At 35.6% G+C, this 17452-nt stretch overlaps 1 protein-coding gene across 3 annotated transcripts in view; it reads left to right on the forward strand.

The window, feature by feature from the left end:
• VTA1 (vesicle trafficking 1) overlaps positions 1-16721 on the forward strand; it is a 37917-nt gene extending 21196 nt beyond the window's left edge. For 2 of the 3 annotated variants that reach the window (XM_054279868.1, XM_054279870.1), the window contains exons 5-8: positions 345-456; positions 6632-6808; positions 7702-7782; positions 15589-16721. In XM_054279868.1, the coding sequence (XP_054135843.1) occupies positions 345-456; positions 6632-6808; positions 7702-7782; positions 15589-15734 (516 nt within the window). In that variant the 3' untranslated portion in view covers positions 15735-16721. The remainder of the gene's footprint in view (positions 1-344; positions 457-6631; positions 6809-7701; positions 7783-15588) is intronic. The other variant, XM_054279869.1, reaches the window with a different exon arrangement.
• Positions 16722-17452: the final 731 nt, after the last annotated feature.

Below are 17452 nucleotides of genomic sequence, written 5' to 3' on the forward strand. Positions count from 1 at the left end.
ATCATCAAAGTTTATGGAGATAAGAAGCGTTCTTCATTATTTCATGTCAGTAATTACTACACAGTGCTATGTTTTTCATACTAGTTTTTCTTGGTATCATTTATTTCCTTTTCCTGATATGCTGCCCTAATTGAAGATCTCCGCAATTTCCTTTCATGCTGAGATCTTGTTAGAGCTGTTATTTTAATTATTTTTTGTAATTCACCTATTAATTTTACATGTTTATCTTTAAAAGGGTATCAAATGACAGCAGAGAAAGTGGAAAAGATGTTTGTATTTCTGTTTTGAATGCATTAATTTGCAGAAGTGAGTGGTTAAAATGGCTGGCCTTTTCCCTCCCCCAGAATGCCCAGCACAGGAAGTACGCCAGGTGGAAGGCAGCCTACATTCACAACTGCTTAAAGAATGGAGAGACTCCTCAGCCTGGCCCCATTGGAATGGAGGGAGAGAGTTTTGGTATGTGTTTCCCTTTTCTATTTAAGAGAGAGGAAGGCTGTGCTTAGGTGAACTGGTGGTATGCACAGTTCTTCAGGGAGCACCCCTCAGGAAGCACAGCTTCCCAGCTTGATGTTCCATTCACAAAGAGCTGCCTTCTTTTCAGCTTCTCCTGCTGTTATTTTTATTGGACCTTACTGTGTGATTGACTTATTTAATAAAATATTCTTTTCCTTGTTGTGGAGATTATTATTTTGAATACAGCTACTCTCTAAGAAGGTATTGTCAGCTTCGGGCCAGAACCATACATTTCTTTAACATTAACCACAGTTCCTCTTTTAAATCTGTTCTGTAAAGTTGTGATCCCTTTGCCAGTTTATCCCCTTTCAGAAGTTAAGTAGGAGTTAAAAGTGGGCTGATGGCAAGTGAATTAACTTCAAAGCAAAGACCTGCTTGTGAGACAACTCCTTCCTCCCTGTGTAATACTGTCAGTTTCAAAACAGGTTTATGGTCTACTCTTACTGAGTTGGATTTCTGCCTCTTTCTCACTCATCCTCCTTTCCTTGCTTCCTGGCTACCTGAGCTCCCTGTACAGGATTCCTTGAGGTTCCCACTTTATCTAACAGTTTAAGGAGATGATTTCCAAGGACATCCACTTAACCAAACTGAATGTGTGTCAGAACAAGTTGTTTTGCTTTAGATAGTGATCAGTTTCATTGGTTTTGGTAGTGACCAGTTTCTTTACTTTTCTCCTCAATGCAGATTGAATACAAATCTAAAAGGGCGATCTTTTATGAGATAAGATAAATTGGAATGGATATTTTCACTATGCAAATTAAAACAGACTAATTCTACACAATGACAACCTCTGTATATCATTCTTCACATATCTAGTGGAGCAACTGAGACCATCAAATAGTTGTAATTTTCTTCTGAGCTGGCACGTGAGACTTTATGGCTTGTCAATTAAGTTGATGCTAATTTATCTCTTAAGCTTAGATTTAGTAATACAAATTTTTCCAAATTAAATGAGTCAATAAACAAAAAAAAAAGGATATGATCATGATTTTTTTTTTAAGGAGAATGTGTACCAAACATCTATTTCAGTTTGTTATTATCTTTATAGTGTCTAAGAGCCTGGGTGCCAAATATAATTTATTTGCAATTTCCTGTATAAAATACTATTTATATATTAGTGATCCAGGAACACTGCAACATAAGTAAATTCAAATATTTGTGAACAAATACCGAGTATGATAGTTTTATATCCAGGCTACTTGTTTGTTCTTGTTACTATGTTTTCCTAACCTAAAGGCACCCTACAGACTTAAACACTGGCATGGGTATCTTACCCACTGAAATGTGCTCCAATGTAGGCACAGCTGTATTTGAAGTGAAGCATTAGCAAACTCATTTCTTCTTCAACATACAATATTTTCCAAGGCAGTTTCCTTAGCTGTCCATGTATCTGTAGCCAGAGATACTTATGATGCAACTCCAACTGCAAACATCATTTCATCTTTGTCAAATTACAGCAGAGTAATGATTTACTGGAGAATGCAACATGTGAGAGAAAAATCTCTTGTTATATTAAATGTAATGAATAGTTCAGTTAAATATTTTCACCTTTAAATAAGTGCTCTTTTAGTGGTCTGGCTCATAGTGTGGTAGAGCTGACCTGAGTATGTGAAGTGAACTATGAATTTTAAATAAGTGCAAAAATAGAATTTCTAAGTAAACATTACAAAACTTTTGCTAAAAATCCATGTGTGCAACTTGTAGAAGCTAATTATTTCTCAATAGAGTAACAAATTGGCTCTTTATTAATTTTTATTAATGCACAGAAGTAACTGACTTGCTCAAGGCTACAAAAGAAACTGTTGTAGGAAGGAAAGCAGAATTCAGGCTTTCCTCAAATCCTTGGTATATGTTGCAGTTCATTACAGGTGGTAATGGGAATTGGTGAAGACTTTTGCTTTCATTACTAGGTTATGTCTACATGCATGTTAAAAGGGACACAAATGCTGAGCAAATCAAAATTTTAACATCCTTTTTGACAGGGAGCCTGCAAGATCTGTAACTTGACAATATGTTTTTTGTTTGTTTATTTTGTTGTTGAATTGTATTTCATGTAGAGAGATTATTTCTCCCATTCCTAATTTTCTAAGAAATTAAATGAAAAATACATATTAGTGTTTATTTTTTATGGTTAGCTCCATGATGTAGGTGTCCATAATGTCTCACATAATCAAGACAAAAATTTTATGCAAATTAATTTTTATGAGAAGAATCAGTACAAAAGAGTTTCAGTTCCTCTTTGTGCATCATAAGAAGAAAAGCAGTATTGTTTGAGTGTATGACTGGACCTTCCCCATTCCTTTCTGCTTGCTCACTTTCTTCCTCCCCTCGCATGTGGAAAAAGTCTGTTTAAACAGAGTGAAACTAGGTCTCTGTAGCTTGACAAATTACCATTTTTTTCCAAAGTGGTTTTTTTTTTTTGTGATTCTTGAAAACCATACTGTAACTCTTGGAGATGTTTTTACAGTACATAGGCATGCTTTATGCAGTTCTGCTGTTGGATTTATGGATGCTTTTGTCAGGATGCCACCATGGAAACCTTAAAAGAACATGCTTAATTTATTAATGCAGTTGGAATACAAGTCCTAGAATACACATAAAGGTTACTTAGCATTACCCCTAGGTCATCCAGCAAGGTTTTACACTAATGGAAAAAAAAAAATGGAAATAGAAAAAAGTTCCTAAATAGCCATACTATAGCCATAGTAAATACATTCAATTTAATCACCTTTATTGCAATATAATATGTAGGCTACATTTCCATTTCAGAATTTCAGAAAACTGTAATAGTTCCAACTAGTAAAAAGAGCAGTGTGGGAAAAGTTGATGGATTTTTGAGTTCTTTTCTCAATGTTGTGGAAAAAAATACATGATTGGTTTGTTTTTTAAAAGCAGTTCAAATAGAACCTTACATTATGAATCTTTTGGCAACATCTCAAGCAAAAGAGAAACAATCCAGCAGAATAAGATAAAGAAAAAAATTTATATTTATTATAATTCTCTGAACTCATGAAAAACATGAGTCCAGAGAACTGGAGGAATTTGGACTCCTTAAAAAAAATTTTGCTAATTTTATATTTAGTGCACTGAGCTGCTGAAATTAAGTCATGCTTGATGCTTGCTTGCACTAGAAAAGGGAATGCCATTAAGCCTTGAGAATCCTCTGTTTATGTAGAAGTATCTTTGGATGGCTGTTGTGGGGCTGCACTGATGATTTCACAAAATCTTGCCTTCAGTAAAATAATTTTAAAAAACACAGACAGGTGGTCTGGGTATACTGTAGCTCTGCAGAAAATTTAAAGAGCTCGTGAATTCTTTATGCTGGGATTCAAGCACAAAAGCTGATGAGGTTCCAAGACAAAAAACTCACCTGGAGCTGAAATGAAATGTAAAATAATTGTGTCACTGTTTCACAGCCTAGTTTCAGCATTTTTAAGGAATTTTTTTAATTGTAAGGAACTTTGAATTCTAGGTTATTACTGCTGAATGAGGAAAGAATTTTCTAATTTTGTAGCATTCTTTCTCATTCCCTGGAAAAGATTTTTTTTTTCAATTATGTTTTGAACATTCTAACCATACAATTTAAAACCTCTGCTGACTTAAATGTTGTTTTATAGCAGCCTGAAATACTTCTATCTGGCACTACTGTTAAAAACTATCCACAAATACGGAGAGTGGATATCTTAAAATGTTTCTAATACTTTAGCCTTTGATGAAGAATATTTTAAATATTTGCTTTGCTGAAAGAATAGTTACAATGCTTTTATGATATTTGGGCACTTTAAAGACTAAGGAGAGTTAACTTAAACAAAACTACTTTTATGTTTAATACAGTTTTAACATTATCCAGTTGCACAATGAGTAAATCAAACAGTTGAGCTTGATCTTTTGATACATAAACCTGATTAAAAAGTGGATTGCTCATTTGTGAATTTGCCTCTTGAAGGCACTGTTATTACTGGTGGTTAGCACTTCTAACACTTTTTTTTGGTTGTTTCTAACATTGCCGGACTTTAACCCTTTGAGTTCATGTCCTCTGTGGCCAGTGTTGGCCACAGCATTGCACTGTTTCAGGAGTGAGTAGAGACCCTGAACTGTGCAGTGAGAAGTTGGAAGCTGAAACTGGGAATGGCTTGGAGAGAAAATTGGGGCGCTGCAAGAGGGACACAAGTATGTCGCAAAGGGTTGCAGATATGGGATATGCAATCCTAGTACAGAGAAGGAAATCAGAATGTGCCTTGAGAACCAGATTAGGGCAAACAGGAAGCTGCAAGGGGCAGAATAAAGGAATAAATGCATTTATAGCTTAAATAAGGGCGTGAATTTATAGGTAATTTCTCATAGCTGAGATAGTAAGCACAGCGGAAACACATTTTCTCTCACTGCCTCATGCTCAGCAGTTGCTTAGTAGTTTTTACAACAGCTTTCCCAAAATCATAGCTTCAAGCAGGCACTCAGCTTGGAAACTCCAGCTTTATGGCTGCAATTTGCCCAATTGCAATTGTAATAAATTGGTTTTGTAAATAATTGGTAACAGTGTTGCAAGTAATGTTTTAACTATTTCATTCATTTTATGTAAAGTAAGCCTTTGGTTTTGTTCATTATTTTTTCTGAAACTGTTTTGTATTTTTTTATTTGACACCAAAACCAGTGAAAAATACAGCATTCAAACAATAGTTTCCTATCATTACATTATTATTTAAAAGATAGCAAATGCAGTGTTTACTCTTGAATCTCATCTTCTTTTTGCCAGTTTCAGACATTTAATTTTATTTCCACACATGTTAGGCACACAATGTTGCATTATGAGTTACTAACAAAAAATACAGCAAAAGAAAAATCTGGCACCTTAAGATGTTTTTTGTCTTCCAGAAACTTGTCAGGTGTTCATTTGCATGTGTTAGAAATTGTGCCATAAACCAGAGCATATTTATTAAAGTCCACTAAAAATGCTCTAATAACAATACTTTATTTTACTCCGCTCTATAACCTTTTTTATTAGTAAATTGTATTGCAAATTAGAAGGTATTTAAACATTTTTCTTAAAGATAGCATGTGAATTTTTTTCTGGAAGGTAGAAGGACTTACATAGGAAACAATTCAGATATTTATAATAGTAATATTTTTAATAGCAGACCATTTAATTATTAAGCAGCAGAAGTGTTTGCATAACTCATAGTCTTGTGTAGCTGAAGATCAATGTGGATCTCTTGCTAGCTCTACACACATACAAGTTTTGACCTCCCTTATTTCTTTGTTCTCTTTCAAGCACTGGCTGTTAAGTAAGCAATTCCCAAAACTGCCTGTTCTATCTGACATTATTGGTACAGGTGAATGCATACACAGTGAATGAAAATCAGGGTTTTTTTAATTGAACTTAATTCAAATGAAGGAGCAGGAATCAACCATTTATTCTGAATTGACTGGATCCTTAGCCTTTAAAGCAGTATTAAATAAAGTAGATCAGAACCTTAAGAACATGACTAGATTGAAAAATATGTATGTTCTTTGTACATGCTGTGGGATATATTGAACCTTATTCTTGCAGATCATTATGTACTCTAACTGTTCTACATGCAATTATGACTTGGCTAAGCTGCATTTAGTTTCTTGTTTGGTATTACTTTCCCAAAGTTCCTCTTGGTTCTTATTGATTTGTGGTTTGATTTGGGTAAAAGAATTGGCACTGTCTAGCCTTCTATAAAGAGTTTGTAAGACAAATACGTTATTCCATATTCTGGTTCATGTATACGTTAAAATGTAGATTACTGCCTATTTGTAATAATTTGTTCAACTTCTATGGATGCAGGACACAAAGGTATAACAAGTTGTTCTAATGAGACAGATAGCTTATATTCAGAAAAGTAAGGAAATGATTCTTCAAGTTGAACAGAAGAGATCTTTGAAAGTATGTGAGTGTCTAGATCTTTGTTGTATGGTATGTCGCTTTTTACCTTTTCAGATCAACCCTCTGTGGTTTGGGTTGATGTTTTAAGTCACACTGTGGTGGCAACGTCTTAGCAATAAAATTTTGAAAGAAGGTGTTAAGGAAAGCCAAAGTTTTCAAGTGTATAGTATATATAGTAGTTGCAGTAATTCCTATTTTGTATCGTTCTAGCAGATGCTGAAAGGGAAGAAGCGGGGTCGTCTTCTGTCCATGGTGGAACAGCTCCATCATCATCATCATCTACCTATGAAGCTAACAACATACCAACTAGTAATTACACTGGCATACATATACCACCAGGTGCCCATGCACCTGCCAACACTCCAGCTGAAGTACCTCATAACACAGGTATCTCCAAATCACACCTGAGAAATCCATACCTTCAGTGGGAGATGAATTTTTGCCCCAATTCTAGTCCATCACATAGAAAGTACAATAACACATTATTATGGGGCAAAAGCATCTTCATAGGCTAAAATCGTAAAAATACCACTGGAAGTATTTTTTAATGTTTTCTTGAAATATGTCAATCATAGTTTGGAGCACTTTTACAGAATACATATATGTTCCTAGACAGCAGATGTTGCAGAAATAACTTTATGCTAGTCTGGTATGTTCTGGACATATTGCAAAAATACAGTTTTCAATCAAAACAAATGAGTGTACCTAAAATGGGAACGCAGGTACAAGAACGCTTCACAGCATAAAGTACTGTTTCTTCTTCTTCTAGCACCATTATTTCCCTTTTAAATGTAGCTAGCTTTTTTTATCCTCATTAATTGTTTTCAAAGGAATTAGGAAGGAGATACTGGCAAGTGTGAGGCGACTGGCACAGGGCGTTAAAAGTATAATAATATAGACTGCCTCTGGTATTAGAATGTAGAGTTTCAGTTTCAAATATAAAAGTTTACTCACGCTTTTATTTAGCAGGTTTTCCTCAATACTTCAAGGTAACCACTGTCTCTTGGACTAGTATTTTCTTATTTTTTAATGCCTGAAATTAAATTTCTGAACTCCTGTACTGGTGAAATGGATTACAGTCTGTACATTCTTCTGTTTTATTTTGTAAAACATTCATATTCAAAGTGAAAGCATTTAAATTATTTCTTACAGTTTCAGAATTCGTATGCTATCAGCTGCTTAATTTGAAAATTGTAAGGTATATCTTTTCTGATTTTTTGCTTAGTTTTAAAGTCAATAAGTAAAAATAATCAAAGTCCTTTTTTTGCATTGATTTGCAGGAGTGACAAGTAACACCATTCAGCCTGCTCCACAGAATATTCCTCTGGTTGATCCTTCCCTTTACAGTGCTCAGTCTGCAGGTAAGCTTGTGGCATTTGTATTGTTGTTCGTGGACATTCTGTGTCCTCTCTGTCTCCCCTACACTGAAGGAAGAAGTTTGAGAAATGTTGTCACTATTATCTGAACGCTATTCCAGAATTTTAGAAAGAGTGGACAAAGTCTAAGCATTGTTTGCTAAGATTTTAATAGTTTCTGAAAGCTGTTACAATATAGTGTTGTCTGTCTGACTGCTTTGAATTAAGGAGCTAGCATTGCATAAGGATTTTTATTATTTATGTTGCTTCTCAGGTGAGGTTCTAATATGCTTTACAAAGCTTATATTTCCAATAGCCTTGCCAAATTGTATTTTTTGTAATATACATGCTGACCCTGTAGAATAAATTTTAAGTAAAGGGAATCTTTAATTAAAATTTATTCTACAGGGTCAGCATGTAAGTTACTTATTAATTTCAGAAAATAATTAATAAAACATTCAAGTTGCGGTTTTGTGCAGAATAATAGTGTGTGCTTCCTGACTGGAAGTAGCACTTGTGCTAAATGAAACAATCAATTTGTAAGGTACTGCTAATGATGTTATTTTGATGTACCATTTAATCAAGGCTATTATCTTCCAGGATGTCATTTGTCTTTGATGTTGAAATCACTGATAACCTATATCATATGTATTTTATGTCTGCTTGCATATCCCATGCTTTGAAGTGTACACATAAGGGCTAAGGGGAGATCATGGCTTGTGGAAGAGTAGTAACTGACAATAAAGCTGAAATCATCTAGATTTTCAGTTGAAGACTCATGTACATATGGTACATGAGTACATATGGACACAGAGTTAACTGTGTTAAATTCTTTTCTAAGAATTTTTCTGTCCATGGAAAAGAGAAAAGAGTGTAAAAAACCTCCATAAATTGCATCTGTTTGTAATAATCAGATTTTTTTGTCAATATAATGTGGATGTTGAATGAGGAGGAGGTCTAGGAGGCCTACAGTTTATCCTCGTCAGGATATACTCTCATTAGTATACAATATTATATGTAATTGCTATGTTAAGCTCTAATACTAACCACAGTAAAACATTGCCTGTTATGACTACAAAGTTTAGATAGGTATGTTCTTGTATTTTATAACTTAGAGATATTTAATTACTTTATTATGGTATTGAAGACTGTGTTAAAATAGCTGTTCAGAAAAAGCATTTTTGCTTCAATCAAATGCTATAGTAGGAATTCATTGTTCAAATTGTTTTTAATCTGCTGGCATAAAGAGTGCTTAAGGATATTTCCATTCTAATATATTAGAAAGCCATTTTTACGGAAGAAATAAAAATAGCAAAATTTGATAGAGACATACTAATCTTTAGTATTCTCCTGAAGAGCAAAAGGTACTGTAGGTGCTACAGTTTTTCTGACATATTACTGTAATCACAGAGTCACAGGATAGTCTGAGCTGGAAGGGACCCAGAAGGATTGAGTCCAACTCTGAAGTGAATGGCCTCTACAAGGCTCAAACCCACAACCTTGGCATTGTTAGCACCATGCTCTGGCCAGCTGAGCTGGCACTGATGTCTCATGTGGCAGTAACTCATTTCACTGAAAACAACACCTCAGACCTGTAGCTGTAACATTTAAACTTGGTGATGGTGATAGTTTTTGAGTTTTGGGGACTGCTGTGGGGGTTTTGGTAGCTCCTCAACTGAAATGGTTCAAAGCTTTACTTAAGGCTTGCTATAGTGACTGCTAGCTGGAAGGAAAATTTTGTGATGTTTAGAAGCAAAGCTTTCATGTTTAACTAACTTATCATGATCTTCTAGACAGTCATTGTACCGGGTTTTTTGGTAACTACTCTAAAAATTTTAGTCATCATTGTTTCTTGGTTTGAATGTTTGTTTCTGGTTGTCAAAAATGTCATAATTTTGATTGAAACATAATTTTTTAATTAAGTTGAAGACATTCCATTATTCATATCTGAATGGTATGATTGCATTGCTCCCTTTTAACACCTACCTGAGATAACCTGGTTTAATAAGTACATAAATAAGAAGAAATTAAGTGTGTTTATGAGAATGCGTAATAAGTAATGTTGTGTAATTCAAAGATTAGGACCCCTGCTAAGCACCATGATAAATCTCTTAACTTGATCTAACCTGTGTATTTGCATTCCTGTGTTCCTCCTCCGCACATCTCTGTGGTGTCACTACAAGTTTGGGTCTTGTAACAGCTCAAAGTCTCACATTCTTATGAGGGAGTGCTACAAAAGTACAGGCAAGAAATGATAAAGGTCATACAGGTTCTTGGTTTGAAAGCTTAGAAAACACACTGTCAGTTATGCAGGAGTCTCAGAGAGCATAGGGGATGTGTCAGTAGGGGTAGACTGATAGTTTTCTTTGCATGTGTGGAGTTAAGAAGCTTGAGAGGAATGGAAAGTGTTTCTTGTGCATTCTTCTCATGCTGGTGAGGAGTCCTTTCTAACAGTAGCCTTGTTCTCTAACCCATCAGTAGATTGAGACATGCCTGTATGTGTTAATAGATGTACAAAACTGTGGGACCCATGAGCTCTCTCCAGTTCCTGAGGTGCAATATACATATCTGGGCTAGATCCTTGCTGCATATTGAGGTGTGTACCATTCCTGTGGAACTGAGGCTTCCTTTACATGAGAAGGAGGGATCAGTGTTGCCCTCCATCCAACAGACCCACAGAGCTAGCACAGTGCAAGGTACATTTGTTCCATCACTTAGACACGATGTCTATGTCCATGCTAACAAATTACACAGGCTTGCAGATATTTGGCATGGAGAGCAGCTGGCACAGAACCTCTCACATCCATATTATTAAACTTCTAAACCTAAACAAGGTAGCTTGTTAAGACTGCTCATATTGAATGATCTGTAGCTTGCTCTGACCACAAGTCATGCCCAGGAATTGTTTGGGAAAGTGCTAGTTTTCATGGGCCAAAACCATACTGGAATCTGTTCCAGCAGTTTGATGCTGCAGACAGTCAAGTTTGAGTGCTGAGACGCCTTCCTTGGCAGTGTTGAATGTGGTAGTATAGGCATAGCCAAACAGGATATTCCACATATTCCTGCAAGACTCTTTCATGTAGTAAGATCAAATGTATATTTTAAAGATAAATTATATATTTTCTTTGCTTTCTGTAACATGGGAGAAGTCATTTGATTAAAGCTGTTACAGGAAAAAAACTTTTGGTGGAGAGGAGTAGAATATTTTATCAAAGAAAGATTAAGTTAAAGGCATAGTGTACTTTGATTTTTAGTTAGCATAAATCTTTCAGTTGTTGTCCTGTCCTGTGGGAAGAGGTTTCAGAGTTTAACACTGACTTTTGAAAGTGTCAAAGCTTTTTCATTTAAGCATGGGTTAATGTGTCTGACAACAGAATGTAGAATTATGCAGCAACTTTGTGTATGTGTGTGTGCACTTCTTTGGTGTAGTTGTCTTGAAAAATTTATTACCCCTAGATTTTACTAACACTAAAGGCATTCATAGTTGTGCTACACAGATTTTGTAAGATCTTCTTATGTTGCCATATGGTCCCTTCCACAGGTGGCATAGTATAAAGAAGGCATTTGTCCATTGTAGTTGTGTGTATAATGTTTGATATTCTACACACAAAGTAGAAATAATAATTTGACATTGAGTGTGTTTTCATGATCTTAAAAAGAAATCCTTGAGTACTTATATTTCAAATATTTCAAGTGATTTAATGGGAAAAAAGAGTATCTTGTTTCAAAAACCACTTGTTACCTTTTCCATCACTGTTTTTATGTACCAATTTGTATGATTGAAATGTTCTTAAATCATCTGCCTTATATTTGGGCGTCGTAAAAAAGAAAAACATCTGAAGGATATAAAAGGATACCAGGGAGAAACAGATGTATTTATGTAAAATGCACATTACTTTCATTCTAAAACTTTTTTTTCCCCAAAATGATTTCAGCAGCTCTAGTCAAATCAGTTTCACTTTGTGTTTCTCTTAAACTAAGAGAATCATGCTTGTTGTTACAGATTCCATATTCCTGTCATGTTTCAGTAATATAACTACAGTCCTAATAATTTCAGATTAACACAGGAAGCAAGTTTGTTTCAGAATAAATACAGTATACCTTTTGTATCTCGGTGGTGTTGGGCTTTTTTAGAGCCAAAAATCACTGGATACGTGAAGTTGGAAAGGACTTCAGGAGGTGGTCTGGTCCAGCCCCTCTGCTCAAGGAAGGGTCATTGTCGGTCATACCTGTTGCCAATTCCCCAACCTCTGGGACTCTGGCTGGGCCCTCCCAGGGGGTTCCCCTGTCAGGGGAGACCCTCCTGGAGTGATCTTGTGTCAGGAAAGAGAGACACACTGGATCTTTTCAGTCTTGAGTTTATCTTATTTATCTTCAGGTTCTTGTTTATTGTTATCTTATCTAGAGTTTTGCATGCTGTCCACACAAGGCTCAGTGCAGTGGACAAGCACTGCAAAAATGGCTACAATCTATCATTACAAGGTCTTTTAAAACTAAACTATCCAATTAAGAACTGACACCTAGATTATTTCTCTTTTAACCCAATAACTGATCCCCAAAAGCCCGCAATGCAAACTTTTCCACCCAATTACAAAATGCCACCCAAACCCATGAAGAAGAAGCCCAGGATGACGCTCTGTGCCCTCCATCTTGCTTCCATTCACTACATACTAAAAATCCCAAAACCTAAATTCCCACCTAAATGATACATCTACACTACTCTCTATAATGTATTTCACACTCTAGTGGATTCTAGTCTATTCAGGAGTTTAGGAACTTTCTCCATGAATGGGGGTCAAAGTCAGTGTTCTCCTGGGGGTCAGGGCACCCCAGAGCAGACAGGGAAATATTCCCGGTGCCCTGGGTTTCCACAGGTCATGTAAAACCAGTCACTCAGGACCATGTCCTTTTTGTCTCCCCCTGCTCATGCACCCTGCCTCTGGTTTAATTTCCTGCACTGAAGAAGTTTGAGAAAAAATGTCACTGCCAGTTCTAAAAATAGGTTTTGAATCTCTCCAGAGACAAACAGCACAACCTCTCCGTGCAGCCTGTCCCAGACCTTGGTGACCCTCAGAGTAAAAACTGTTTCCTGATGTTCAGATAGGACCCTCCTGTGTTTCAGCCTCTGGTCTTGTCCCTGGGCATCACTAAAAAAGCCTGTCTCTGTGCTTTTAATACTCTCCCTTCAGGTGTTTATGTACTTGATATAAGATCCCCCTGAGCTCTCTCTTCTCTAGGCTGAACAATCCCAGCTTTCTTGGGCACTTCTCATGCTCCATTTCCTTAGTCATCTTTGTTGCCCTTTGCTGGACTGTCTCCAGGATGTCAGTCTCTCTTGTGCTGAGGAACCTAGAACTGGACACGGCACTCAGGATGTGGCTGAAACGGGCAGGATCACTTCCATTCACCTGCTTGCAGTGCTCTTCCTAATGCAGGACAGGATGCCATTGTCACTCTCCAGCACAAGGGTGGATCATTGGCTCATGGGCAGATCTGTGTCCACCAGGACCCCCAGGGCATTTCCTCCAAAACTGCTTGAATATGTAAATTGAAGTAGGTTACTAACTTTTGTGGTTATACCTTTGATGTAAGTACAGTCATTGCAGTTAAGTTTTACATTATTTGTAAAACTTCAGAACACAGAGCTGGTTTGTTTCTATTTTGCTTTTCCATTGTGAGGTGTCGACTTCAATAGGAGCTCAAGCTACTGAGCACATCAAAAGACCAACCCTCTTACTCTATAAACTTTGGTTTATAAATTTAAAACTATTAATTTTTTTTCCCTCAAGTTGTGTGATAATAGCATCTGAGGTAGATTTCATAATAAATAAGGCTTTATGCCAGCAAAACATTAATAGAGCTCATACTGTAAAAATAAGATTAGACGGGTGAATTTAGGCTTGCTTCCAATAAATTATTTGAATACTGGACTGATGCCCTGGCCAGTTTTTAAAGAATGATTTTGTAGTTTCTTTTGGCATCATAGCATAAAGCTACTTTGAGGGAAACTTGGTCTTTTTAATTTCTTAAAGATCTTCAGAAATGTGGTTGCGTATTGACCCCAGCTGCTTTTTAGTCTGTGACTTTCCTGAGGTTACAGAATACCTGAGATGTGTGCCTGTGTTTATGTACTCCCTCGCCAAGATTTACTCCCATGTGTATGTATTTTAAGAGATTTAATGTGACTTCCCTTACTAAGCATGAAATTAATATACATTGCAATCATAATGAGCCCACCATGTTTTTATGTCCCTCAATGGTTATATTTATTTATTGAAAGGGAAATAAGTGGAGTTCTAGAGTATATTTTAAAAATTGATAAAATTAATCTTCAGTGTGCTTACCTTTCAGATTTTATTTGGGTAGGGTTGTTTAAAAATCAGCAGACCAGTCTAATTTTTAATGTTCCCAGGTTTTCTGTTTTATTTGTTCAAAAGCTGTACTTAAATAGTAAGATTGGGGGAAGGAAAAGCAAATATAATAGACATTTTTTGATAAGAATAGAGATTCTTTAGTAAACATTCTCACAGTATTGCTAACAACAGTTCTATTTTGAAGGAAAGGATTCAGCTAATGGAAATTGCGCCATAAAAATGGCTTTAAAGTATGTTCATGTAGTTGCTTAAGAGTAAAATGTACTTGGAGGGCTAAATCTTTGTTTAACTAAACTTTATGTAAAATGTATGATGCATTTAAAAGCACATTCTCTCTTAATCTGTGAAATCTATTCAGTGCTTATACCATACTGTGTGGAAAGGTTTTAAATATATGCATAATATTTAGTGGTTTATGTAATTATTTATCTGTGCCCATAAAAATCTATTATTTACAAGTTGTTTTGAAAGAACCTGAGTAAAGATTTTATAATTTGTCCGTATTTGGATATATATAAATTTGCCCATTATTGTAGTGGCATGGGATTAGCCTTAAAACTCACAGTGAATTTGTGGGTGGAAGGAGGTACAGTAACACAGTTATGCTTTGTTTTACACCCACATCAGTGATACTGTTCACATATAAAATCTTCTGCCATTTAGGGCTTAAGTCCCTACTATGTCTTCTCCAAGACTGAGTGCATGTGTTTGAGCACAACAGAATTCCTGAAGTTTTAACTTACTTCAGGAGAACTCTGATTAACAACTAACATACTATGGTTTATACTATACTATGGGAATATTTTTTGCTAGTGTTCTCCAATGTTACAAAAATGGGCACATTTCATGACATCAATCTTGTTTTCAGTCATCTTACATAAAATTGGAAACAAAAATTATTTGGAAAAACAGAAACATAGAATATGTGAAAACAGGCCAGTGAGAAATTCTTCTACATTCTGAAAAGTTATTCCAGTGGAGAAGGAACAGTTTCTAACTATGTATTATTTCTGAAGAAAGCAGAGTAATTATGCTGTAAACACAAAAAGCGCTGTCCTTGTTTCTTGCAGGTTGTAACATGATTACAGCTAACTTAATGTCATATAAAAGCTCTCCTTCGCTGTCTTTAATGAAGAGCAGCTCTTTCCCAAAGGTATTGGCTTACTTTTGAAAGGCACTGGGTCATGCAAATACCAGTGTTTAGAAAGGTCCTCACATTTTTCAATAGCAAAGAAGTCAAGCTTTATATGAATGGAAAGAAAAGAGAACAGAACAGAAGAAATATTGTATTGTAGCTTGGTCTTTATAATACTATCACAAATATTAGCCTGGTTTTCATAATATTACCACAAATACCAGTAAAACACAAAAATTATAAGAAAGGAAGCTTAAGTCACATTTCCTTTGTAGTAACTTTGTAATACTTATGTTTTTGCAGGAGAAGTCCGCTTGACTCCAGAGGACTTTGCCAGAGCTCAAAAATACTGCAAATATGCCGGCAGTGCGTTGCAGTATGAAGATGTGAGCACTGCTGTGCAAAATCTACAGAAGGCCCTCAAGTTACTCATTACAGGCAGAGAATGAAGCTTTAATCCAACAGATTCATGTCTTTCGCCTAAAGAACTAACAGTTTATTACTGTACCTGTTAGGGAAGTGGAGTTACACAGAAATTCTCAATCCCATCACTCATGACTATGAAACCACTGTTTCAGTGTCAGATTAGCAATTAATGGTACAGTAGGAATCTCTGTTTTCATTTTAAAGACAGTGGAGCTTGAAACATGAATGCAGTGGCTTGATGTATGCAAAATATTAACGAAACTACTGTGAACAGCACTCAAGAGTTAGAATTCATTTTGCAATATTCGGATTATCAGAATTGGAAAATGCTCACTGTAAAAAACTTGAGAATTAGGATGTTTTGTTAAAATTCTTACACCTGTTTTGTTATTGCAAACAATTATTTAATAGGTATAATAGCTTTAAAATGATAACTAAGATTAGTGCTTTCCTCCTGAAATGCGAGGCTGAATGTGAGAAGGCTGACAGGTCCACACTGGGAAGGACTTTTTGATACTTTTTGACTATTTGTATTATCTGAGACTTAAGTCTAAGTTGAGGAAGTCTTGAGGACATTTGTATTTCATTTGAAAATGTTCTGGAAAAAACATCTCTTGATACTTCAGTGGGAGTAATTTTGATGGTGTTCCAATTTAATCCCCCACAGGTGTATGGACTACTATGTGTATTCTTGATTATTGGTTCTTGCTCCTTCTGTATGAACACTTAAAATTTTATATATCTGTATGGGTAATTAAGAAAAAATACTAATGTTTATCAACAATGATCTCAAAACTGGAGGCAGAGATTCTAAATAATTTGAACTTTCAGGAAGACTTACTGAAAGAACAAAACTGTTCCATCTTTTTAAGAGGCTGGGAATAAGCTCATAGGTTTGTCTCTGGTATTAGTGTCATAGAGCTTTGTATTTCCAACTAATATTTTTCCTGTCTGCTTTGTTGTGAAGACTTTTGGACTTGGGATTTAATTAAAATATCTTGGAAACTGAATTTTGAGTCTCTATGAGGTCTGCCACTGCAATTTTAGAGCTCTTGATTGTTAAAAATCCCCCATGCTGTTTAAAGGAAAGAATACACCGTATTTTAACTGGCGTGACATAATAATTGAGTACACTGTAAAACATGTCTGATATATGTAATAATTTTAATGACATTTTATCTGATCTCTCTGTGTTTCCAAGCTGCTGGATCAAATCCATGTTATTTATAGCTGCACTGCTTTGGAGTGACTAAAATGAGTGTTATATTCAAAGCAAAAAGAAAGGAAAAGAAAATTAAACATAAGCATGCATTAAAGTTTAGCTGGTGGAATCCCTTGAAGTGTGTAGTGTCTTTGACAGTAGATTTCACATGGGTAATATGAAACTTAAAAATGTATGCTTAAGCACTTTAGTTGATTGAGACTCAAAGTGTGGTGTATTTTGTGTTCCTTTCTGATATGGTATAGCATGCTAATCTGGACAGTGACTTGGGTTAAATTTTAATCATTTGGGGAAATTTAGAATAAAACTATCTGAAACTTTTTTGACAATAATGCTGTACAGATCTGAGCAGTAAGACTATTTTGTACAGTGTTTCATGCAAGATAGATCTCTCACTTCAGTGTCAAACTGAATTACTGCCAAGTTTTCTGCATATACAGTTGTTGGTTTACACTGTAGCATTGCTATAAAGTATATGTAGCATTGCTATAAAATAGTCAGGAGTTTCTTTCATTTCAG

This window comes from Melozone crissalis, unplaced genomic scaffold (genome assembly GCF_028551555.1).
Source record: "Melozone crissalis strain CALT ecotype California unplaced genomic scaffold, PUWL_Pcris_2 ptg000027l_1, whole genome shotgun sequence".
In the NCBI taxonomy this organism is placed as follows: domain Eukaryota; kingdom Metazoa; phylum Chordata; class Aves; order Passeriformes; family Passerellidae; genus Melozone; species Melozone crissalis.